General features: G+C 39.4%; 1 protein-coding gene across 6 annotated transcripts in view; it reads right to left on the bottom strand.

Annotated features, from left to right (window-relative positions):
- Positions 1–26,690, bottom strand: part of LOC138209679 (myosin-10) — a 59,013-nt gene that overhangs the window by 15,707 nt on the left and 16,616 nt on the right. For 2 of the 6 annotated variants that reach the window (XM_069168423.1, XM_069168422.1), the window contains exons 4-29: positions 22,824–22,851; positions 20,625–20,727; positions 20,230–20,259; positions 19,986–20,000; positions 19,293–19,310; positions 16,089–16,181; positions 15,371–15,434; positions 14,874–14,972; positions 14,522–14,665; positions 14,169–14,264; positions 13,165–13,283; positions 12,154–12,306; positions 11,803–11,976; positions 10,541–10,714; positions 8,673–8,787; positions 8,354–8,416; positions 6,036–6,229; positions 5,712–5,833; positions 5,544–5,613; positions 4,916–5,076; positions 4,185–4,293; positions 3,213–3,344; positions 2,822–3,028; positions 2,583–2,720; positions 885–1,008; positions 253–424 (exon numbers count right to left, since the gene is read on the bottom strand). In XM_069168423.1, the coding sequence (XP_069024524.1) occupies positions 253–424; positions 885–1,008; positions 2,583–2,720; positions 2,822–3,028; positions 3,213–3,344; positions 4,185–4,293; positions 4,916–5,076; positions 5,544–5,613; positions 5,712–5,833; positions 6,036–6,229; positions 8,354–8,416; positions 8,673–8,787; positions 10,541–10,714; positions 11,803–11,976; positions 12,154–12,306; positions 13,165–13,283; positions 14,169–14,264; positions 14,522–14,665; positions 14,874–14,972; positions 15,371–15,434; positions 16,089–16,181; positions 19,293–19,310; positions 19,986–20,000; positions 20,230–20,259; positions 20,625–20,727; positions 22,824–22,851 (2,917 nt within the window). The remainder of the gene's footprint in view (positions 1–252; positions 425–884; positions 1,009–2,582; positions 2,721–2,821; positions 3,029–3,212; positions 3,345–4,184; positions 4,294–4,915; positions 5,077–5,543; positions 5,614–5,711; positions 5,834–6,035; positions 6,230–8,353; positions 8,417–8,672; positions 8,788–10,540; positions 10,715–11,802; positions 11,977–12,153; positions 12,307–13,164; positions 13,284–14,168; positions 14,265–14,521; positions 14,666–14,873; positions 14,973–15,370; positions 15,435–16,088; positions 16,182–19,292; positions 19,311–19,985; positions 20,001–20,229; positions 20,260–20,624; positions 20,728–22,823; positions 22,852–26,690) is intronic. The other 4 variants (XM_069168424.1, XM_069168426.1, XM_069168425.1 and 1 more) reach the window with 4 other exon arrangements.

The raw sequence follows: 26,690 nt of genomic DNA on the forward strand, positions 1-26,690 counted from the left end.
AATAGAGTGATTTAACATAAACTTAAAAAGTACATATATTGTTAATATTTGTTCTGTTTAAAATGTTGCTATACTACTTAACATGTATTAAACTGAACCATTAGGTTTGTCAGTATTTAATTCCTGCCTGCTGCTCAGTTAATACACATTGATTTTTCATCATCACTGCCCAAAAGCACATTTTTGGAGATCATCTCATGCAGTCATTTCAGTTTTGACACCTGTACGTTGATGTTTATGTCTGTGACTGACCTGGCCAGAGCAGCCTGCAGCTCATCTTCCTTTTTGGTCAACTGGATCTTCAGCTCCTCTATCTGGGCCTGAAGCTCAGCAATCTGGTCCTGCAGGTCAGTTGTCTCGCCGTCTAGTTTGCGTTTGGCCTTCTCCAGCTCCTGCCGCGTTTTCTCCTCCTTCTTTAGACGCTCTGAGGGGAGGCGAGACCAACAGGTTTCAGAAGAAAAACGCAAACATCACATAATGACTACAATGAATCTCAGGAGGTAAATGGGTAAAGTCACAGGTCACGGAGGCACCAACAGTTCACAGAATGTGGTGAAACACAAACATGTAATTACCAACAGCCTGACACAACTTAACAGTAATCATATTAGCTGCTATTAAGTCATTGTGCAGCTGTAAACACCAAATTTGTACCATCAAGGCTCGTTAAAAGTCGTACTCAATGTCCTATAATTGACCCCTGTGTTGTTCTACTCTCACATAAAACCTTTATTCTTCCTCCACAGCTTCAATACTTGACCCGGCTCTACACTTTAAGCTGCTGTCGCGGTGTCTCTCGTACCGCCTGCTTTGTGTTTGCTCTCGTAAATGTCCGCTATTCTTGGACAAGAAATGGAGCTAGTAGTTTGCTGGGAGTCTCTTACCCTCCAGGTCAACCATCATCAACTCCTGCTTGTTCTTGACCTTCCCCAGATTCTTTGCTTTCTCCTCCTCCTCGGTCAGCTGAGAGGTCATCTCCACGATTCTGTCCTCCAGCAGCTTCTTCTCCTGTTGGGTTTAAAAAAAAAAAAAAAAAAGGTAGTTTACAGTGGAGACTTTAAGACACATAACTACTGTATGGAGGGGAAAAGAAATGAGGAAGCAGTGTTGATGTCTGAGAAAACATCAACTGAGTCTGGTATATTTTTGAAAATGCACATTTCATACAAAAAAAATAAAGGTCTATTTTGATACTGTTAAGGTGCTTTCAGACAGCCAGCAGCAACCGGCAGCAGGGACAGATATCTGTTCACAGAAAGGCTGGGGTCAGATTATGCATCTAAAAGTGACTGGTTAGGTTTTGGTTAAGGTTAGAGGACACGCATACTGATGAGGAAACAGACTTCATTTCCCACAGAATCTACTTCTGAGAATTATAAACACAGACTGAAACGATACAGAAGCTGATTTTACTGTATCTGAACTACTTAAACTATATATCTGTTTCCCAGCAGAGAGCACACAGATCAATGAAGAGAGACAGTCTGTGAGCAACATCAGCTTCAAAAGTCTGATTATCTGGAGCTCCATCAAACGTATCTCATATCTAGCTCTTTCCTCTGTTTAGCTCGGTGATGACATCACGAGGTGGATGACAGATGGCAGCAGCTGGTGGTGTACAGACTGGTAGATCGACGGTAGCCGGCAGCTGCGGCAGACATGCCGGCGACTTCAGTGGCAGCGGAGAGGAGCGAGAGGGTTACTGCTGCTCTCAGCGGAGGTCAAGGTCTGGATCAATCTGCGCTTCTGTCTGTGCTTGTGTTTTTGTTGATTGTCCTGTTCTGAGGCAGAGACCGACTAATCGTCATTTAAGAAACACTCAGGCTCTGAATTTTCTGCTCACAGACGGTCACGACTTCTTCGTCACATCTATTTGTTTGGATATTACTTGTTTCTTGCCATAGTGGAATTGTTAGGGGCAACTATGTTGTGGATATACGTAGAAACTGAAATTAAATGGCTGCCAAGAAGTCTAGCCAACTGTATCATAAACAGGGAGTAATTATTACACACCCATTTTCATTACACAAATTCGTTTTGCAATGTACAGTAGCATACAGTTGATTTGATGTATTCATCGGAGCCCTGCAGAGCTGTTCGTGTCAGCAAGAACGCTGCTGTTCCAGAATCAAATGTTCCTCTTGTCCTCTGGAGTCTGGACCCCAGAGTTGAACTCTTGAGTTTCTAAACTTATCTTACTTTTACTGAGAAAGATCTACGTTTCAACTTTTTCAACATGAAGGACTCTGTATCCATGGAAACCACAGAAACTACAGAGAGGGAAACGGTAAAGGAGCTTAATGTCTATGTTTTGTCGCTCAAGACGTGTGAGAAAACTTTTACTGCCTGAGAAAAGATTGAAGATCAGGAAATACCTCATAATTACGGTTTCTTTCTTTTCTCTTTTTGACAATTTTCTGCTTGTCTGTTACTCTGATGTCGGGTAATACATAAGAGGCATAAACTGGTGCAATCCATCATATCCTTCATTCATTCCTCTACTTTGAATGATCTCTACTTGAAGGGCTTCCTCTGCTTTCAGGTTTTTGTTTGAAATCTTTTCCAGATTATAATCTTCTCACTTTGAGGAACTTGGAGTTTTGGTCTTCCAGCAGCAGGATGTCCTCCTCCATCTTCTTGATCTTTGCCTCAGCGGTCACTTTGTCCAGCTGCAGCTTCTGTCTTGCAGCTTCCTCCTCCTCGAGCTGCTCCTCCAGGTCCTGTGGAGAAGAAGACACAGGCACGAAAAGATTCATAACCATTCAAAAGACTGAAGTTTGGAAACTGATGAGAGTTGAACACAAGAGGAGATGACACAAACCTGAATGTGAGACAGCATCTTCTTCTTCTCGTTCTGCAGGCTCTGATTCCTCTCCTCCTCCTCCTCCACCCTGGACTCCAGGTCATGAAGGATCTCTTCCAACTCCTGCTTCCTAGAAAGGAGACGGACTCTCATCTCTTCAGCCTCAGCAAACAGCTCAGTCTCTGCGTGGAGTTGCTCTGCTAGAATATTCTTCTCTTCTACGAGCTGGAGAAAGAAAACAGTTTGGAAATGTATTTATTATCTTCATGGCTGAAAGACTGATGAAAAACTGTACACATTTTACCCAAGAAAGTAAATACAGTCATGACCTTATAAATATTATCACCATTTTTATATCAACTTTATTTCAGGCAAATTCATTTACTTTTCATAACGGAGGACATTTTACCTGCTGGTGTTTCCTTTCCATCTCCACGAGCTCGTTCTCAACCTTGAGCTGTCTCTCCTTCACCTTCACTAGTTCTTCATCTTTGGCTTGCAGCTCCTCCTCCTGCCTGGTGACCTGCAACAGTGGCTTCACCTGAGAGAAATAGAGAAAGAGAGAGAGAGAAAGAGAAAATGAGACAGAGAACGAGAGAGCTGATAAAAACATCAGCCTCCACATGTTGTGCTCACCAAATAAATGAAGATCTGGTCATTCCACATAATAAATAAAAATGAATAATAATAAAAAAAATAATTCAATACCTTTTTAATGGTCTAGTAGCAACAATAAAATCGACAAAATGATTTATTAAGTACATGTATATTATGTTGTACCAGTACTTACCAGCCATAAATAACAATGATTCCTGTAATTAACATGACTAAGATAAAGAACAGAAAATAGATGTACAGATGAAACAAACTTAGAAATAATTGATTTAACTTAATTAAAGCTTTATTAACAATACAGGTATGATGATGCTGACTGCAACTCCACCAGAATGATTAAACAGCCTCCGGCAGCCCAATCCACCAGTCTCACTTGTAGTTTTAAAATGTGTAATGATTTCCAAAAGCCCGTAAAAATATACCAAAATAATTATGACAAATGTTCCTATCTGTGACAGTCAAGAAAACTCAAGAAATGTACACTAATGAATACAGTGCTTTTTTAAAAAAAAAAAAATTTTGACCAGTGAAAACAAAAAGACGTGCGATCACCCTGACATTTTATTCTTGAACTTGGTAGAAACAGAAGTTGATGATCTGAACGGAAAGTTTGAGCCATTTTATCACTTTAATTTTTGAAAATGCATTTTACAATTTGGTTAGCAGGACTCAGATTTTCAAGTGATGCAGAGATGTAGAGTTCTTCGTTATCAGTGCAGCACATATGAACTACTTTGTTGGAAAAGGTCAGTGTCATTGGACTCACCTTGGTGAAGAGCCTCCACCACTGCCAGTGTCGCAGCTTCAAATAAGCAGCGCAGTTCCTCTGGAGGACCTTCAGGGCACTCAGCTGCTGCTGCTTCTTAGCAAAGGCTCTAAGAGAACAAGAAAAAAGTACATCAATGTCTGCATATCGCAGCATCTACAGGAGTTTTGAAGAACAAAGCTGTTTTAGTGGTCACTTGGATGCAGCCAGCAGAAAGAAGTTGTCTTCACAAAACTGACATATTATAACATTTCCAGCTGATATGGCCAACCTGTTTGCCAACATGCCTTTTTTAAATGCTCCAATCCGCATCAGTTAGTTGCTAACAGAGTCTGTCGGCCATTTGGTGCTGACCAGATAGTGTACAGTGCGTTTTTGGAACAGATGCCTCTTAATGCTGAAAATGAGACTGTAAGAGTCAACTGTAACAGTAACGTTATGAGCCAGACATGGATCAATATGCTTAAATGCAGCGTGGGTGAGGAGAGGTTTGAAAGCAGATATACTGCAGTAAAAGGGGAAAACATTAAGCCGGAAGAGGTTCTGATTGTGTGTTTAAGAAAGCATTTGATATACTAGGAATAATGCACAGAGGTCTACAGGGAGGTCTGAGACAGGAGGAAGGATCCAATCTGCTGTCTATAGCTGTTTCACAAACTGTTTACAGACAGGAGATGGAAACTCAAACTAGACAATATGTGCAGCAGCACATACAAAGATGTGACACTCACTTGCGAGCCAAGTATCCACGGCACACGGACTGGAAGTAGATGATGATGTCAGTGATCTTCAGGTCTCTCTCTTCCTCCAGATGAGCCAGGACACCCGTTCTGAAGAAGATCTTACTCTGACCGATGCGGAACAGGTTGGGGTCCAGCTCCAGGGCTCGGATCTGTACAAGAAACACAGAAGGTTGCTGAGAAATAACCTGCAAGGGCAGCATTAAATTATGTTTTAATCAGAATTTACTTCTAGTCCAATTTGGAAAAATATTTTGGAATTAAAATCAATTAAAGAAATCAGAAAGAAAGTAATTGGTAGCTTGACATTCAGAGTAAATTGTCATTTCATTCATTTAGGCTGATATTGCGTTCAAGTTTACCGAGGTTGTTGTTGGGTGTATTTGCTATTTTGTTTTTTGTTTTGCCCTGACAGATCAGTAGCGCTCTGATTGGTTGATTGTTTTTCTAACCAGCGAAAACAGATGTCACCAAGCACAACATCAGGCCTGTTTAAATCAGCTAGATCTTGCACCGGTCCAACTCATCAGCAAACCAGTTGTGACACCTTATATCCAACAGCTGCCACAGTAGCAGTTTTAAATCCAAAATACAGAAAGAATGAAAACAGTAACACTACCATTCTCTCACAGGCTTGTTTTCCATCCATGAACCCCTTGGGGATGGCGTTGGGTGTCAGGATCTCATATCTGTGTGTGAAGAAAGCATAAATATAAACTGTAAATGAAGCCAAATTTTTTGTTTGAGGAAAAAAATCAGTTCAAAAAGCGTATTTGTCATTTGTCACCTCTGTCTAAACTCCTGGAAGACGATGCGGTTGGGGAAGCCCTGTCTGCAGATACGAATCCCCTCCAAGACTCCGTTACACCTCAGCTGGTCCAGAACCAGGTGAGGCTCCAGTTTACCAGACTGAAGAAAAAACAAATAAACCGGTAGGAATAAATGCAGAAAGTACACTTCTGTACTTCTATTTTACAACTTCTGCTCTCAAAAAAACAAACAAAAAACGCCTGAAAAAATAAAGTGACATTAGATGTCACAGGGACCAATTTGTCCCTTCATTTTCCACTGCTTGATACACAGCTTCTAACACATAAATGTACATATTTACTCTTTTTTCATGGTTGGGGATGATGCAGCGGACGAAGTTGGGGTTGGTATTCCTCAGTGTGGCCATGAGCTTGGTGAGCGACTCTTTGTAGAGCTGTCCCACGGTACGAAACATGCCCTTCTTCGTTTTGTACGTGGCGCCAAAGGCGGTCTCGTTCATTCCTGCCACCTGGTCCAGGCCTACGATACGGTCGACTGGCGGAGAGACGGGGAAAAGTGGTTAGGACAGGAAGGATTTATGGGGGGCAGAAGATCACTGTGGGAGCAGGGGCAGCAACACAGTGGCATAATGACATGACCAAGTGCAGATGGATGTAACGACATTACACACTACTGTCAAACAAAGGCAGTCTACCGAGGTAGCATTCAAAGTCTAGAACTACAGCTAGTTTTCTGCAGGGGTGGATGAAGCGCACAGCCCATCTATTCCTTATCGAAAGGACTCTTTATGTTTGTACTCCATGGAGAGAAGGACATTTTTAAATATGACATACTCACTAAACATGGACAAAGTTTAACGACAAGAACTAAAAGCTCTTTTCTGAAAATGCTTGATGGCAGGTTCATGAAGGCTTTTCAACATTTTACCACTTTTTAAACAGGACGTGCATCAACATATTGCCGGGAAAAGAATTTCTCCGCAAAATGTCAAAGTTTGGCAAGATTTAAGGCACCGCAAAACACGAATAAACTTATACTAAAAGCAGCACTATGCATATTGTGCACATGAGGATCCTCCTCAGCCTCTGAGATAATTTGTCAGGGAAAATGTCTGAAGTGACAAAGGTTGTAAACTGGGAATGTAAAGCCGACCACTCGGGAGATCTAAAACAGCTGGGTAATGTAGTTTTTAGCATTTTTAACAAACTGGGATGAATTGTGTTTTTTTGGGGGACAACTTTTCTGCTGCTAATCTAGCGCTCTATTTTGCGCTATCTAGCATATTTAGTGAAAGCAGGATTGTGTATGTGGGCTGAAAAGTAACTGCAGCATGTGTTAACTTGATAACGGAACATCACAAAGAGCGATCTCCAGCGTTTTTATGGAAGTTTTCCAGTTGAAGTTGTCCTGATTCTGGATAAACTGAAAATTGTTACTATAAGTTTTTTGAAAGTTGCGGCACCTCTTTCCTTTTCTTTAGCCTTGGCCTGAGAAGCTGAAAGCCTCCACTCTCTAAAAGTTGACTTACTCTTGGGATCACTTATTTGGCCCATATTTTGACACTGGCTTTGTGATTCTCATGTTCCAGTTCTGCTTAAAAATGATCTGATTCAGGACTGGCACAAAAAATAATTCCTTATTATTTGCAGAGCTTTTGCCATCAAAACCTCCAAAGAAAATGCTGCTCTGCACTACACCTGTAACCAGCTGCAGCGCCATGTTACTGTGTCATTAGGCCAAACAGACACACTTCTGTATCACTGTGTCTGCACTTAGGGTGCATGAGGTACACCTGGATATATCCGCCTGCAATTTCCATCCAGCAAAAGGTTTTTAAAAAAAACACGTTATGACAAACCTCAGGTCGTAATGTGTAGACATAAATAATAATTTGTCAAAGTGACACAGTCCATAACTTTTAACACCCTTTAATACGTCACATTAAAATCCCAGCAGCCAAATAAAAGTTACAAGTCACAGCCTCCTGGAATTAAACTGGCGTGATGCAGGTCCCGCTGTCTGGACCCTCCACACGGATTCTTGGGCTCAGAGCCGAGGCAAAATACCAAGCACAACATCTGGTTTCAATTCCCTGCCACTGTGACCCTATCTCAGAAGGAGGAAGGCGGGAAATTAATGTTATTAAATAGTCTTCACTCAAGAGTCAAATCCTTCATTTGCTGGTGGATGAATCAAATCACAGAGGGGGGACATGGGCAGAAATAAGGCTCAGAAACAACTGCACTAGAATCTAAATGCTTCAGGGCGACTGAATATACAAACATCACCAGACCAACGTCAGCCCACAAAAATACTGAAACAAATCAAAGCGCACTGCTTCGACTTAAGAGAGCAAATTACTATATTCTACTTGAACTCGTTTAGGAGCTGGGCACTACTACTTTTGGCTGAGACAAGGGAGCCATGCAGCCTGGAAGCAAATGGGAGACACTGGAGCTATGACAGACACAGCACCGGCTGAAGCATGAAACATACAGCCAGATCTGGGCAAAAATATACTAACAAACTTTGAGAAGCTTGGGGGAGTGTTTATAATTAGCCTCCCCGAGCAGCCTCAGCAGCATAGTATCAACAATAGTAGTTTTCAGTAATTATTATTTTGGCCCAGGTCTGCTACAGTACGACCCAGTCATTCACCTGCCGGCTCATCCAGACTAGTGATATTGTCATAGAATGAGGCCCTTTGAATGGTCTGAATCTCTACAACACAGAGAAAGAGACAGGGAGGGGTTGGTTGATAAGTTAATTCTTGGAAATTAGAAATGTGTACTGTAAGCCTGGGTCTACAAAGCAGACAGCTGTTGTTAGTAGGCTTGAGTGACAGACATGCTGATGTGCTTGTTCACTGGATAATTAACAGCTACATACTGTACATAATGAATCCTGTAGGAAGTTTAACTGAGTAACTACAACAGATATACTTAGAGTGTTCAGACATAAGTAGGAAGCAGATTACCATCTTTCCACAGTTCAGCCACAAATTTTTCAGTTGACTGGTGCAGCAGTGTGGCCACGTTGTCATTCAGAGGGTCCATGTTCTTCATCAGCCACTCATCTGCCTTGTAGTCCACCTATAACAAACAAAGTGGTAAAACTCATTAAAACGGACAAAAATTACACTACAAATAGAGATTTTTGTCTCTTGATGTTTTCTTTACATTGATACATAACATGAACAAAAATTTGTCTCTTTTCATATCCTTACTTAAAGAATCGTGACACAGGTCAAAATAAATTTCTGTATTTGAATTTTTGTTACCTGTAGCCATATAAAAAAATGTAAGGATGCTCTCACCAAGACAAGGTCAAACCCTAGTATATGGCTGGACTGTGTACAAAAAGCTAGAGAGCTTTTACCCCCTTTAAACCAAGGTTTTTAATTTAAAACGGATACATGAAGTTGTGGCATTCGTTTGATCAAGGTCATTTAATCAGTCATTTGGCATTTATTTGGCTAACACAGTGAAACTTTGATCCTTCACTCACTGAGAGACATACATTCACATTCATAAGGCTGGCCAACAATAGCACCATGAATAGATCAAATCAATGTTTGGTGTGATCATCCTTTGCCTTTAAAGCGGCACCATGTCTCTGATATATACATGCACATTACACATCACATGTTTCAGCATCTTGGAAAATTACCCGCAGTTCTTCTCTAGATTTAGGCTGCTGTCTCTCTTCATGAAATCCCAGACTGAGTCGACAATAATCTAATGTTGATCCCACAAAGTAAAAAAATCTGATAATTTCAAAAAATATATGCTCTGAGGTATTTAGGATATCAATCTATGACAGATTTTGATTAAATGTAACATTGTCAATCAGATAATTTCAGTAAGTTAATGGTAAGGGAAAATAAAATAAAGCTGATTCATCACCCGTGTGACATTTTAAAGGTTTGGATGGAGAGAAGAACTTGAGCTAAACACAGATGTATTGCTATTTGTGCATAAAGTAGTGCCAGCTGATAGTTAACTACAAATGCAGTACAGAAATACCAAAGATATGCTAGTGAGGTAATCTAGAAAAAGTGTTTCCACTACATAGTTCAACTGGTCACACATTGTTGAAAACAAAAACCAAAACATTTGCTAAGAATGTACTTATGTAAAAAAATAAATAAATGAAGGGCTCCTTTTTAATCTATTTGCTGCAGAGATTGCATGAAAAAAACAAAACACTTTTGCATACAGCTATACACAAGGTTATTAATTATTTTGTGTTCATGCTTATGTTGATGACATTTGGCTTCATGGTGCTGCAGATTTTTCTCCACAGCAGACGATCTTAAAGCTGGAATCTGAGTTTTTGAAACATTGTGGTCTGAAATGACACAGTCCACATAATGGTACGCAGATGTGCTGCTCAGCATGACTAGCTCTGCACTCTGTTGCATAACACCACTAACGACGTCCAAATCCACGCCCATAAAATTACATATAAATCAAACCAGGTCTCAGTGTTTCCCTGAAATCCCACAGCAGGAGGACCTTGCTTCATTGTTTCATCTGACCCCTGACCTGCAGCAACTTTTCTCGAAGTGGTTGATTTTCACACCATCAGGGAAGAAAGAAATATTCAGAAAAATATACAAGTAGACAGAAATGAAAAAGCTGGTCCTACACAGGACATATTAATATCAGATGAGACTCTCAATATCATTTCTTTTTACTTAGGTTTCTGTCTTAGTGAGTATTTTTAGAAAAGAGTCTCAACATGCTCTAAAAATAAGTATAATTTATTCCGGCATGAAAAGAACCAAACACATACAACAGTCGGATAAGCGTGATTTTTAAAAAGATTAAAAAACAAACGCACCCTGCCGGCATAGTGGATGATGCAGAAGTCGGCCTTATCTTTGAGCTGGCGGGGCTTCTGAAACTTGGTGTGTGTGCCCTGCTCCTGGGTCAGCTTGTCTATAAAGGTCTTGTCCGTAGCCTTGGGGAACCAGCACTCCTCATCCAGCAGAGCTAACACACCTGGAGGGTTCGCCTGAAAGAACAACAATGGGACCAAGTTCAGACTCCACAGAGAGTGGACAATAATATGTCCTGATCTCAACCAGCAAGATAACAACTTCACTACTTTATTTAAAAAAAAAAAATACATGTTTTTTTTTGTCGTTTTTGTCTTTAATAGATATGAGTGTTTAGCACTTCTTTATTAATCCGGAGTCACAACAATGTGCTCTATACGGAGGCCCTGAAGGGTCACGGAGGAGGATTGTTTCAGGACTACTTTTGCATTCCAACGCAATACTTTTTTCTTTTGTTTGCTCTGAACCGCATGTCTGTTTGCATTCAGCTGCTCTGGTCCTCATGGACAGTAGTGTGTTGGTCCATGTCAGCTGTAACACTCAGATACTATGGGAATTAGAGATGATGTGACAAGTTAATGCATTTAGTGCTCATTCATGTTAAAAGGCAGATCCCCGTCAGTATTCAGCTTCTTGTTGTGAGCAGAGCTGCAGCTGCTGTGTCTGCTGTGGGTGAAGCTGGGCTTATATTGGTTGTTGTTTGGACTTTAACTGCTGCTGTGGTTCAGGCTGTAGTGATATGGATATTTCTAGATGTTCGGCGCTTAAGGGGACAGGTTAAGGGAAATGACTTTGAGTTCTGAGCTACATCATTTATGATAATGTAGTCCAGATTAGACCTGTCTAAGTATAGTCCAGAACCAGAGCCAATGTGGCCGAGATATGTCAGAAGCAGTTAAATCCCCTTAAATGCTGATTTGTAAGCTACGAATGAGAAGCTGACTTCATTCCTTGATTTTTGCGATTACGGCCGGGACACATTAGTTTTTAATGGTTGTAACACATACTGTCATAGAAGCATCGCAAATTCAAATAGTAACATCTATAAATATCCATAACACTTTAAACAGCATCTTTTCTTTAAAATTTTAAATAGGAAAAACTTGCATGTGGTTAAAAATAAATGTTGAGTCATATTATTTATTTGCTTCAATTTCTTTTGAGTTAAATAATTCAGGAATAGTGGGACATAAAAGTTTAAGTAGATGCATTTAAAACATTTTAATATATCTCAATGATTGCTAATTCTGTTGTTCTTACTGACCGGCCTCTCAATGAGGTCGATGCAGGGCTGCAGGTCCAGGCCGAAGTCGATGAAGCTCCACTCGATGCCTTCCCTCTGGTACTCTTCCTGCTCCAGGATGAACATGGTGTGGTTGAAGAGCTGCTGCAGCTTCTCGTTGGTGTAGTTGATGCACAGCTGCTCAAACGAGTTCAGCTGTAGGAGGAGAGAAAGACAAGTAAGAACAACAGTCAGCTGAAATACCCACAAATTACAAGAACTGAAAACCTCAAATGTACATGATAACACAAACTAACATCATCATTAAAAATAACTGGGCAAGCTGTCTTTTTTAAAGATAAAAAAAAAAATGGTGAAGATTTAAATCCAAACCTGGAAAATCTCAAAACCAGCAATGTCCAGGATGCCAATGAAGGAGGCCCCCTGGCGTTTGGTTCTGTCCAGAGCTTTATTAATGCGATGGACAAGCCAGCGGAACAGACGCTCATATGTTGCTTTAGCCAGGGCCTCGACAGCAAAGTCAGCCTGGAGGGAGGATGAGGAGAGCAGAGGAAGAGTGAGAAAAGCACAAAAACAGAGACCTGACCTGAACAAAGTGTGAGAAAGAAAGAAAGAAAAACAGTGTGTGTGCTGAACAGAGAGATCGTACATGAGCATGTGGGGGATTTATCAGTATGACTCAGACATGTTGCAGAACCTTGCAAGGAAATCTCTTCAACAAATGGACTCACATTTAGCTGCATACAGTCTATGTTCAAAATGTTTTCTCAGATTTGTTGAGATAAATGCTGTTTTTATTATAATCAGAAGTCTGCATGAGTGCTGCACTTTAAATGGCCATGAATGATTCATAAACAGGCGCTTGGTTTCACAGAAGGTAAAACCGATATTTCCTTGTGCACATTCAATATGAAACAAAGCAAGATATTAGTATCTGACAACTCGTTTGTCAATAAATTTTAATTATTTCAACTTATTTCTATAAATTAATTCTGAATTTACCCACAAATCTGAGCTGCCACTACATGAGAAAGAGGTCAGCCAGAGGCGTGAAAAAGAGCTATGGAGAATAACAAACACTTTGTTGTTGCATCCTGGAATAAAATACAGCGCATTGTTCCAAAAATAACTCAGAATCTGAAAGTTAATTCATTTAAGATGAAGATTGTGTCACCAGTTTTCGAGTTGTTTGGGTTTCTTACCAAAATGCATGTTGGCAGTTGTCAAATATTGTCCAATATTACCCTGCTAATTAGCAGGCAAAAAGGCTAACTTTAGTTGTATTCAATCTGTCTTTGATTTTTGTTGACCTAAGATCGACTATTGCAAGAAATAAAAGAGGATGCACATTGTGTTAGTCAATAAAAAACACAGCGGACTGACCTGCTCTTTAGTCTGCGCTTTCTGAACATAGTCTCTTCCCACTTTGATCCTTGGTGACAGGATGGCTCTGGTAAACTCCATTACATTCAAACCCAGCAGATGACACAGCTTCTGAGCAGCTGGGAAACAAAGATGGAAAACAAAAGCAAAATCCTTTAAATCAGGATGAATTAGGCTACAGCTAGAGATTTCAAACTGTACAAATGACCAACACTTATATGTAAAATTGTTTTGTCAATAATAGAAAAAAGACAAAGTAGAAAAAACTGAGTGTGTGGACCCTATATTTGGATTTTAATTGTGATTTGACAGAAACGCATATCTTTCCTTGAATTTCTTTAATATTACTGTTTAAAAGTTAAATCATTTAACTGATATTACTATATTTAAGCATATTTAGGCAGAATTTATACATCCCTGTCAAGATTAGGTCTGAAATACAGTTTGCCTTTTAATGATTAATATTGAAATTGATCGTTTTATAAAAAAAAATTGACTCGGGGAATGTCCTATTTTACGTGGCTGGAGCTTGTGGAAAAGTAGCGAAAGCAGGATCCACTTAAGATCAGCCAAGTCTCGCTACTAAAAAAACAACATCTGCTTCAGTCCTGCATTCTCCTGTTGCATTTGGCCGTGCTGCATCATTGGCATTGGCCTCATTTTTTCTCCCCGTCTCTGTCTTTTAAGTGGCGAATGTGCCGTGCCACATGTGGAGAAACCGGAGGGCTGTGCCACATTTCCTTCACGAGTAAATCCTCATACTGATGTGGCTTAATGGCAGGTTGACAAGGCTCAGGGAGAAAAGACATAAATCGCCAGCCCCTCTGTTGTGTGGATGAGGTGCACAGTGTAAGGGAAGCAAACAGCGCAGGAGAAGAGATGATGTATATATGAGAAGAGAGGAGGAGGTGAGGGCCTTGACCTGTGAGCTCCTCGCTACAAAGTTACAAAGTAGATGTACAAGGATTTCTCTGTGTGTGTGTGTGTAATTTTGCGATACCTACCAGTATTATCGGGCATAGAGGCTTGGTCAGTGTTCCTCTCCTTCTTGAATATAATGTTACCGAACTGAAGCACCGAGGACACCACCTTCAACATGGCTACAAATATCAGAATCCAGAGAAAAACAAAGTTACTGTAGTAAGACATCACTTTTCCTCAAATGACTTTGTTTATGCAGTCAGACTGAGACGGTTTCCTGATCATGCTCACTTTAACTTTAAACCAAAGGCTGTGGTTGTTGCTTAAATGATTCCACCAGGTTATACAACCAGCCGGAAGTTAAAAAAAAAAAAAGTCAAAGCACGTCCTCGAGAAACTTGTTGCATGTTTTATGCTGGTGGTAAAGAAAACATACCCAGAATCTCCTCATGGCCGAAACTCATGATGTGCATGGCATCCATGGTCTCCTGGAAGTTGTCTTTGTCCTGCTGGCCAGGGATTGAGATGTTACCGTTGGAAAGGAAACGATAGTTGTTGAATCCTTCCAGAAGAAGGTCCGCTGTGGAAAGAAAAATGGAAAAACATTTAGAATCAGATTTCAGGTTTGAATTTTTTTAATGACACTCAGACTAGACTGACAGGAGACTGTCTTTTTCAGGGCTATAGATACACTCTACATTGTTGCGCTGCCAGAAATCAGAGTTATGACAGATAGAATTACTGTGTCTTAGACATTATGATCATTATTCAAAGTCAAGTCTACTCACATTTGAGGTGCTCTCCAGCTCCAGCCAACAGCTGGTAAAAAATGTGGAAGGTGCGCTCATCTTTGGCTTGACGAATAGCTCTGGATTTCTCCAGTAAGTCTGACACAGAGCGGTCAAGAGAAACACATCTATTTGGTGGTTCAGACACACGTCGACTACTGAAGGAGTTGCTGATAAAAATAAATAAAAAACGTAATGGCTCTGTGAGTGACTCTATGTGAAGTTTGTGTCAATAAATATTGATATAGTTATGAACAAGAAAATGATTCAAACATATGAAAGGATCTTTAGAGTAAGGGTTCTACAATAAAAACTAAACAATGTAAGTTTTTTTTATACAGGAGGCTGTTCCATCGGTACTCGTCAAACTGGTTGACATCATAGAAACAACATGCTTTTATTTCTGAAAATACCATTCCGCTTCAATATTCAATATTTTAATGACATTAAAATACTTTTTTATAAATATCTCTCCCACAGTGATCGAAACAGGATACAGGTTTCAATATTGGCCCCGACAATGTATCCGGTGACATCAAAGTTGATCCGGATGAATTTCCCCTGCAGAGATAGACATTAAACAGCATATCAATGGCCAACATACTGACTCTGTCGTAACACACAACGAAACCTCTCGGCAGTTTGAATTGGCTTCATTTGATGGTGACAGAATAATGTACTACGAGTCACCATAAATCACTCATAAACATGAACACTGATCCACATTAACTACAGAGCTGATAAATTGTATTTTATCCTGTATGAAGAAATATTTACGTCTGATTAGATTTTTATTGATACCAAATGGAAACGACTGTTTATAATATATTATCATTATAGTTATGATTATTAATATACAAGTAAAGAAAAAAAAAATCCCATTATTTGCCATAGGAACACTTGAGCCAAGACTTTCCTCATTTCTCCCATGTTGTACGTGAATCTGAAGAGTTGCCTCCAGTCTGAAGGGCTCCACCATATCAATCCTTAATGACTAGCAGGCACCAGTGTCCGGCAATAAAGCATGTGTAATTGCTTTCAGTAAAAGTGGGATGATCAAATTACTTCCAAGATACAAACACACGTCACCTAAATTTGATTCGGGAGCCAAATTAAGATCAGTAAGGATGATGCAGTGACGGAGGAGGCTGTAACAAATGCCGGAGCAGATTTGGTGAGCTGCTCTTCTTCACGATTATCAGTTTCTTTACTTACAAAACGTGACGAGTTGTCGTTTTTCACAGTCTTTGCGTTCCCAAAAGATTCGAGGATGGGGTTAGCTTGTAAAAGCTGACGTTCCAATTCACCCTAAAAAAGCCAGAATAAAAGAAAAAGAAACAAACAAAAAAAGCAGTCCTTTTGTCACCTTGTGAAAGTTAAAGCCAACAAATAAGAATGATGAGAAATTCCCTGACAACCAACCAACAGAAACATGCAGACAGACAGCAGACTTCTTAATACTTGTGTTGTGGTTTACACTGAAAGACTACACGTTCATTATCCCCTTGTAGGTGAACTAAAAAAAATTCTGTATTCAGTGATTCAAACAGCTTTTCTAATCTGGCGTTCATGGAGACGAAGACAAAAATCTTTTGACTAATAGTAATAATTTCTCAACTAGGTGCCGTTAGATTTTATGCAATTTGACCTATTGGTGAGTTAAATGATAAAAAAGAAACGTTAGAAATACTTCATAAAAAATTAGAATAAAGTGAATAAAGACAGTTAATTATCACTATAAAGGTGAACTTGTGTTCAGTGTTGAGATCGATGATATTTTGAATGTTTTTTGAGTATTTTCTATCTGCAGCTGTCACACCAGCTAGATGAGCTTTCTCAGTCTAAAACTGCAGGTGAAATTCAAGTTTCTATGGAAGAAACATGGTGCATCCTGCATCTCAAAAATCTTCTGACTAATCAATGTGAGACAATGTGACCACGCTATCTGAAAACATGAACAAAGAGGTAATATCTTTATATGACAGAGGGTTTAAATGAGAAGAAAAAAACTTTTAAAATTTTGATTTAAAAGGTCATATCACAACTTCTTAATCATTAAAAAAGATCTAAATGTTGAATAAGAAAACATCCTTTTTAGATGAATTAAAAAGACTCATTTAATGTGAAGTTCTGCTGCTGTTTTATGACATAAATTAAATATCTTTTGAGGTTTTGTTAAAAAAAACATAAATCTGAAACCGTCAACTTGGGCTTTATTTTCTGATATTTTATAGACAACACAATTAAACAAATAATCTGATCACGTTTTGGAGTTTTAACATCTTAAATAGCTCCTTCTCAAGCACATCAAATATAAGGTTTGGTTTTAGTAAAATTTACAGAAAAGAGTAAGTCCATTTTGCATGAGTTTAATCTAGAAATAAAAAACATTCTGAATTGAGCCCTTCTCTGGGTGACTGAGGAACAATGACTGATGCCTCAAGGTGTGTGATATTTACTGAAAGAAATATTTTTGCTGTGACAGAAGCCAGAAAGCCGTTCTATCATGTCAGGAAAAATGTGACCACAACTCACAACATACACAGTTTTGTTGGTTTTTTTGGTCAGATTGGACACTTTAAGAAGCTGAATAAATAAATAAGGAATTTATGTAGCTGTTTAGACAGGTGTTTCCACTACGTATCCATCTAAGCCACATTGTGGGTTTCGTCATGACCAGAGAATCCAAAATGGCAGAGAGAAAAACAAATTCTTCTACAATGTTATTTCTCTTCTTGTGGCTCAGAGGACTATTTTCCCATTACGACCAAAATGGATCTGCACACTAAGGGTTTGAATAGGTCACTTTCCACAGAAGGGAACTGAGGAATCAGCATTGCGCTCAGGATGTGAGACGTGTAATGTGATCTTTGGCTGAAGAGCATGATGGGCTGCTTTTAATTGAGTTTTGAGCAGCAGGAATGAAGCGAGGCTGAACTGCATAAACCTGGTTGTTCACCATCAGAGCGGCGGTCCAGCCCACAGAGAGCAGAGGATTCAAACCAAAAGCCTTTGTTTCTATATAAACACAGGCCTGTGGTGCAACTTGGTAGTTAAAACTGTTCATTGGCAACCTCTTCTCATCTGTGTGGTCCGCTGTACACACAAACAAAGAGCAGATTACAAACACCAGTGGGGGTTCAATAGCAGCGTTAGGAGTTGACCCACATTCCTGTTGTAAAGTGAGCATGTCAGACATCTAACAGCCAACAGAGCGGGCTCTTCCACTTAAGATGGCCAATCGTTGTGTAGCTGTGATAAAACGGAAGTAATCTGGGAGGCTTCAAAACAACCGAGACACATACCATCAGCCAATGCTACAAAAACACGGCGACCTTTTTTGAACAAGAAAAAAGATCCCTCATCATTTTCTACTTTTCTTGCTAAACAGCTGCAACTTATTCTCTTATGAAAGTGCAGGCTGTTTGGCAAGCTATGGTGTGGTACTTTAGTGCAGATTTAGTTGAGTCAAAGAGGATCAGTCACAACTGTCCCAATAAATCTTCTGAGGCAGAGGCCAGTTGTGGATGCTCAACATCTGCTTGTGGGGTCACGAGGCCAGACAAATATTGCTAGTCGTGAGAAAAATGAGAACACGGGACGGGAACAAGCCCATATGGAGAACCCATTTGGGTCAGATTCTTAGGCAGGAAACATATCGAGGAGATTCTGCATGGACCACGAGGTCAAGTGATTACAAGGAGATGACTTGGAGATGTCTGTAAAGGTAACATCAGATTAAACAGCTACGGTACAGAGCGGTCAATGATAACAGAGGGAGTCCTTACTCTGACATCAAAACATTGTCACATTTAACTGACCAGCAGTCGGTCTTGATTGCCATAACTGAGCACCTGTGCAACTGTGTTTAAGTGTAGTGATTACATGTGAATATAGTTATAAAATATTAACAAATATATAACTAATTCAATATGTCAATAAATGGAAGCTACATTGTTGTCACTGAAAAAACAAACTATTTGATCTCATTGTGTTCATGTAAAAACAAAAGTGAGTGACTATACTTGGTAAAATCATATCTTTCACTATGTAGACCACAAACACAATCTACAGATTAATTCGCACTCAGATCTAAATCTGTCCAAAACAAAATCACAGATATAAATTTCCTCAAATTGTTCACCAGATGTTTGATTAATGAGAGATGTACCCATATTGTAAGTAATGTAAATGTTAAATGACTGAAAGAAGCAGCTGTTGTTAAATTAATGAGGACAAAAAGTGCAGCTCATGCAATGCTACAGCAGGTGGATGAAGGTGAATGAAAAGCCTCTACTGCCCAATTTCAGTGAATATTAAAGTGAGTTCATTTATCCAAAAGATGGCAACACAGTGGGTAAAGCACCCCTTTCATGTTGTAAGTGAGGTGAGAGAGGTGAGAAACTACATACTACTCACATAAAACAGCGGTCCACTCTGTAGGACATGAGGAGATTCAATTATTATAATCAATAAAAAAATATTAAATTACATGAATGTCATGGATACAAGTAAACCTGTAGTTAAAGATGAATATTTCTAAAATTATGCATTAACATCTACGCACAACAAAAAGCAGTCTATGAAGGGAATTAGCAGCAGGTGTTGTTATAATACTTCAGCGGTCTGCTATTCTGGCCTTCAAGACCCAGAGTTCTGTTGGAGGTCTGGATTTACAGGAAGTCAATGGTACCCTATGTGTCAGGTACACTGTAGTTCAGTCGCTGGTTAGATGACTACATGGACGACCTGCAGGTCTCTGGGTTCTGGTGACCAGGACAGAGAGTCACTGAAGTACTGCAACTTGCTAATCAGAACCTCTAATGATGCTCGATGGCTTTTAACCCTGAAAGTGTGGCCACCTGCTCTAAACACAGATTTAATACACATGTATACTTTGAACTAAAACATCAACAACAATTAGCCTCTTAAAAACTTTTAAACATCAGTTTCAAACAGCACAACATAAAAACCAAGGTTTAACCACCACAAATGGACTTAGCATGCGTGAGATTACGCTCCACAGTAATGGCAAGCAAATTTACAGCATAGCACATCTGAACAAACAGTAAAACAAGTTGAATAACCATGCCACTTTTTAAATCTACTTACAACTGCATTTTGTGCCTGACAGAGAGAGACAAAGTAGAAGCTAAATATGCTGTTTTCAGTGTTAACACCAGCCATTTTGACTAAATCCTAAAGTACAATCACTGACACCATTTTGATGAGCCCCCAGAAGACAAACTGATATTTTGTGAACCCAAATTATATAGAGAAATTCATTTTGGTTGATAGTGAAATGTCAGTGTAGCATGCACATCAACATAGTGTGTAAGAAAGAATAAAAACTTGCCTGTAGTTTCACTGGTTTAGGTGATTCTGGCTGTTTGTGACAGATAAACAAATGTAAATTGTTAGATTGTGTGCACACACAAAGCCATCGTGTCTATTGCAGGCACTTGGTACACGTATATGAGTCATCATTTCCAAATATAAGTAGCTCACAATAATCACACTTTGGCCAAACTGCCCATTTGTGAAATCTAATCTTTACTCATTTACATATTTACTGTGTTCTTCTGGTGTTGCATTAGTAGGTTTAATCCTCGATACAGATCCGTATTTAAATCAACATCACATCATATCTTTATGGTTATATTCAGTTTATGGCCTAACGCATACGTTGCTATCCTAAAGGAGAGTCAATGAGAAAACGGTGAGAGTTATTGAGTTTGATTGAATACTCACAGGAATGTTGTTGTCTTTCCTCCCTTTGTGGGAAGAGGCAACATGTGCCAGGTACTGAATGACCTTTTTTGTGTTTTCCGTCTTACCAGCTCCTGACTCTCCTCTGCAAGGCACAAGAAGACAATGCACACAAAAACAGACATCCTCAGAATTGGCAAACACTAAACTTTTCACATCTTAAACTAAGGCACAAGATGATCATAAAAGGCCGGATCAATAAATTCTAGTGGTACAGTCTCTTCTTTAGGTTTACAGATTTTCAGGTGGAGGTTGGAACTGTCGTCTTTTCCATCACAAAAGCGCAAATATAATGTCAAAACCAAACACTGGTGCACACTTAATCATGTGCATCTTTTACTGCACAGTATTTTTCATCTCAGTCCAGTGTAGCAGCTGTGGTTGCTGGCGTGCTTTTCACTACTGCGTCATACAGTGGCCACGGTGTAGAAAAACAGTAAAAGAAAAAAATCTTCTTCAGACCTTCAAGCCGTGCACAAACTCTGGAAGGGCAGCTTGGATTTAGAGCATACCCGAGGTTTTACAGTACGTGCAAATTTGCATACACCAAATATGCACAAACTACTGTTTTGCTTCCAGATTGTGTGAGTGTGATGTGGCTGGGAGTAAAGAGGGGAGAGCGGTGTGTGGAGTGCTGTCAGTCTTGATAGCCTGTGAACAGAAGATAATAACGCAGCGATTGCGTCAATGATTCTGTTGTTGGCCTTGGACATCTGGTGCCACATTCCTCTGCTCCTCCTTGTCAGGAGTCACACCGCATAAACAGGGAGTGATGACTTCATCACAATGTGTGAGACGTATATATTTGGTTGTTTGTAATTAGTTTGTGTATATCTGAGCAAAAGCCCTTAATATTGAGAACAATTTACTATTTACAGCACATTTCATGTCTGTAAATGTGTAAGAATGGTGTTAATTCACCTTTTCCATGTGTAACTTTTTATTTATTTTTTATTTTAGCCTCTCTTAAAATGTGTGCTAAAATTAAATTTACAAAATGTGTTATAGCTTACATTACAACTTAAATACATCAGTTTAAGTGTGGTACCTCAGTGAAGGGTGTTAGTAAAATTATTTTAAGGCATCCCCCATTATTCTCAGTAATCTGGGCTGTGGCTGCTTTCTTTAGTAATGCAAAATCTAGTGGCTCTTAAAAGTGATAAAGTACCTCAGTTAATAATTATGACACCAAACCATCTGACGGCTAATGTGTGAAAGAATTTCAGATTTCATACGACAGATTTAAAACTGGGACTAAAAGTAAGGCTGTGCAAAATGAATCTGCCTGTCAGGGACTTAACCACAACAACAAAGCTGAAATAATGCTAATTGCCTGCTAGCTTCTACAACCCACATCAGAAAATGGAGACACTTTAAAAGAAGGCAACAATACCAGTTCTACAACACAGTTTTGTATTAGATAACATGGGTTGAATTAGAACGAATTTTATTAACACGGGAGTTCTTGTTTGTACAGATTGAGCTTTTTAGAAAGTGACAATAAACTTCAGGCTTTACTTACTAGTAGTGTTGAGGAGAAAAGACAAGTGACTTATTTTATAAGGTGTGCAAGATGTGTTATTTTCATGCTGTGTATTCAGAAGGGACAAAATAACATGAACACCTTGCCATTCATGCTTGCATGGCTTCTGTCTTGATACCCTCTCTGGCATTTTCTGTAGCACATTCCTGTCATCTGCAGACACTTGTCATTGAAATGAGGCCAGGGGGCCATTGAGCAGAAATGTCAGGCATTTCTCAGACCCGGATCTCTCACTTTTCTCAAGTAGGGGCAGTCTGGTCAGCGTAACAGAGATACTTTAAAATAACTGTCAAGAACGCCGGTCAACTGGTTCATTTTCACTGCTCTTATGAACTCGTTAGTTACCAGTCAATGCAAAATGGTTAATGCCCGACAGAAATAAACTGCACCATGTGATAGCATTTCCAAAATAATCAACTGGAAAGGGGACATTAATTTGGGTCAGATGGGTTGGTTTATCTGGCAGAGGAATGCAAGTGTGAGGCCTGCGTACCTAAAATGATTTTAAGTACAGTAACTGTGATTGCTGAGAGAACCGTTTCGATAAAGAAGAAATCTTAAGTTATGTATGTATGTATATTATACATTATATATTATGTATACAAGTTAAGTTATGCAGCAGTGGACTGTTTACTCACGTGCAAAGAATGGATTGGTCCTCTCGATCTGTGAGAGACGAGTGGAAAAATGGGGGGAAAGAGGAGAAAAGACAAATTTAGCTGCACTTTATTTTATATGTCAATTAACAGCAGGTAAATAATTATAAAATAGTTTAAATATTATAATTATCATTGTTAAATGCAATCTTTATTTTAACAAGGCAAGTCTCATTAAATTTAAAGATCCTTTGTTCAAGGGAGTCTTGGCCAAGATGGCCAGCAAAAACAATAAAATCCCCAATGAGATACAAACAATATAATAACAACAACCAGTACGGTAAAAAGAGCTGGTCAGATTTGTACAATAGGAACTGTGTTTTCTCTGCTCTGGCTATTACTGAACAAATATTATTGAACAAATGGACTGTAAAAGGCAGGCAACATTTGGATCGACTCTGCATCCAACTTCATTAAACACAGTTCAGGTCTTCAACACTGGAGGTGTGACAAGTAAATGACACAAAAATGGAAAAAACTTGCAAGCAAACTTTCGCATGAATGATCACACTGGCAGCGATGCAAATTTGCGATAGTTGTTTATTGCAGTTAATGACAGTTAATGTGTCTCTGTAAACCTCTGGGATATTACAGTTTGGAGAGTCTTGCGAGTGAGACAGATCAGTTATTTGGAGGCCATGTAGTTAATGGTGATGATATCACGGGAAAACAGTGCTTTGTCTTCCCATCAATGCCCCGGCAGGGATACGGCTTCCTGTCGAGTCACATGGTTGGCTGAGCAGCCAGAAGTCCAAGGATTAGATAAAAGTCACCAGATTGTCGTCACTCTGCACTCTGAGTTGATGTTTAAGGCACAACTTCAGCACGACCATTCACATTGTCTCTGTCACAGCAAATACTAACAGTAAGTAATTATAATGAAGGGAATAGTGGGATCAGGATTATTTATCAAGAATATTTATTAATCTTTGCAAATTGTTTTAATGAATTTTAAAATTTTAACTTGACAAAACACTGCCGTCAATTTAACATTACATCTGAAAATATTTGATAAAAATATGACTTCCTTAATATAAATTTCGAGTCCTGTGTTGTGTATCAAATAATGTGGAAATATATTGATTATCCCCAAATATATAGAAAATATGCAGAAAACAGTGACTGGCTAATTGGTTTGACAGTTTAACATTAATTTTCCATCTACCTCATTACATCCTCTCTAAGACAGTTTCTGTATCGCTTGATGAGCAAGAGCCTGTTCATTAAGAAGCCTCGTCTCAGAGGCCGTTACAGCAGTATCCGAACTGCAAAGTCTGCACGTTTGGTAATTGAACAAGTTACCACTGACTGGTGATTGGCAGGCTGATGCATTAGTAGATTGACTTGGAAGATGCAAGCTATCAATAGCTCGGGCAAAGACACATCTTTTTCAAGTTAAAATAGAGCTGTTTCATTGAACAAGTCATTACTAGACTTAACATTTATGTTTATGCAAGAGTTTTAGTTCTTCAAATTCCACTCAGTAGCTTCAGTAAAAAAAATATGGCGAATGGATTCGGGGCAAACAAAACCTTTGTAATTGTTAACTTTATACTCCAAATGTTACGACAAGTGTAAATGCAACACACAGATAAAACGTAATTTCTTGTACATGAATAAAATGAGAGCTGTAGCGTCACCATGTAAAGTAGCAGAGTGTAGTGGAGTCAGTGCAGAATACTAATGGTCCAATCTGTAACGGCCTATTTTAGTTCAGCATACTTTGTCTAATGGCGCCCTGATCTGCTCGTCTCCATGAAGGAGGACGAAGGACACTCGTTCTGTATTAAAGGTTCCAGATCATCTTAAATATATGATATATATATGGTCAAATGTCTACACTCTAATCTAGTGGTGAACCTGCAAGTCAGGAATCTAGCTTTTATTTTTCTTAAATTGTTTTTCCAATTGTGTCTTTTGTTTGTAGAATGCTGGATAATTTCACCGTCCAATACCTCGAAAAATCAAATTAATATCATCCAACACTCTGGTTGAACTGCTCATAACTCATGTTGACACTGTGTGAGATCTCAAGCCAAAAAGGTTGGGAAGCACTGGTCTCAGCCATGCTGTGAATATGTCAGCTCGTTTTCTGCATGTTGTGTCCCAGGATAGACTGTGCTGCCAGAGGTGAAGGTTTCCTGATGTGCTGACTGTGTTCCTTTGGGGTAAACTGAGCGAAGCTTATCTGAGTGAGGATACAGCTGGACAGCTCATCAAGGGCACCTTGGGTTTCCGTCTTCGACCAGAAACATCCTACAGTTACGTTCTGTAACGAGGGTAATCGCCCTCGCACACATGCACTAAGGCGAGGCTGATCCTTCAGGATCTCTCACACCATGAGGTCAACTGCAACACTGCATGTGCCAGCATACATGCAAACAAAATCCCCACATAGTCACCTGCCTTTGTCACATCTCTCTTTACATTCACATCACTATCTGAATCAGACACAAACATACTCCCCTCTGAAAACTGTTATCACACTGGCTGCAGACACAGTGGAGAGATATGATCCAACCATTGTAAGACGTCCATTCAGTAACTTAGTAGTTCTGCTGCAACCTTAACAACCTCTCCAGACTGTAAAGTGCTGATTACTGGCAGAAACTGTGTTTCTGTGCAGACGACAACGACCATAACAGGGGCTGTTGTTTCCTTAACAGTTCCTAATGGTCATAAGAACTGCTTTGTGGGTTTCGCATGATTGGCAATGCTTTTGCCAGCTTCACATGACTTCATTATGATGGAAATTGCCCCAGGATATATAATATTATTAGCTAAAGCTATGGAGCTGAAAGTTGAGGAGTTTGAACATCATTTGGAATATTGATTTCAATCTTTTGCAGGGCAAAAAAGGTTTGCTAAATAATAAATACAGGAAGATAGTATTAAAGTTGAAAGAAAGAAAGTGTTTCAGAATCACAGGTTTAAAAGATATTACAGAAGTGTAAGAGATTACAAAGATGTTGATAAAATTAGACCCTACGTAAAAAGGTCTGTTAACAATTTCACAAAGTGGTGACAGTGAAAAATTAGAGGATGTCTTGCAGCTTTGACATAAGCACACTAACTCTGCATGTGGTGTTTCTCCCTGTGAGGAGAAGGGGGAGGAGGGGGAGCTGATCTTAGCTCTCGACAGTGAGCTCATTGTGGAGCTGTGGCACTCTGGGCCTGGGCCAGTGTCCACCACTGATGGTGAATGCCTGTATTTAGGAGTGGCAATGAAGTGAAAACACTCACCTCTGAGACCAGTCCTGCACACAGATGTAGCTGTTACTCAAGTGTCATAGTGGGACAAGAAGTTAAAACAAAAAAACCCCAAAAAAAACACACTGTTGTAAGGAGGGAAACACATCAGCTGAATGTTCAAGCTTATAAAGACAAGCTGTGGTGCTGTCTCATTAACAGGAGAAAATACAACTATGCTGTCTGTTAGAAAAAAAGAAGCTCTAATGCTACTGATGGTGTTTTAGGTTCAGACGATAGCCATTGCCCAAGTCATTAACCAGCAGTTATAAAGTTATTTCATTAAAGGAGCATCCACGAAACTGTAAAAGTGAATATCAAACAGCTCATTTCCTCGATAGCATCACTGAATAGTCTGTGGGTCACTTAGTCCTTTTTAATAAAGCATATGGCTAAAATGATTATTAAAACACATTAATTACACCTCTCACTTGCAGTTATCATTTCTGGAAAACTAAATTATAATTATCAATAAACAGTGAACACTAGCAGATACTTTCTTAAAAGGTCCTACACACACACATAGTTTTCATTTACTTTGGTTGATCAATCCTCCACTCAGGAGGATATCTTGTGTTGCTGTGCTTTGAATAGTGTGAT

The sequence above is a fragment of the Embiotoca jacksoni genome, unplaced genomic scaffold (genome assembly GCF_022577435.1).
Source record: "Embiotoca jacksoni isolate LCO1_2020_lvr unplaced genomic scaffold, fEmbJac1.0.p SCAF_4, whole genome shotgun sequence".
NCBI lineage: Eukaryota > Metazoa > Chordata > Actinopteri > Embiotocidae > Embiotoca > Embiotoca jacksoni.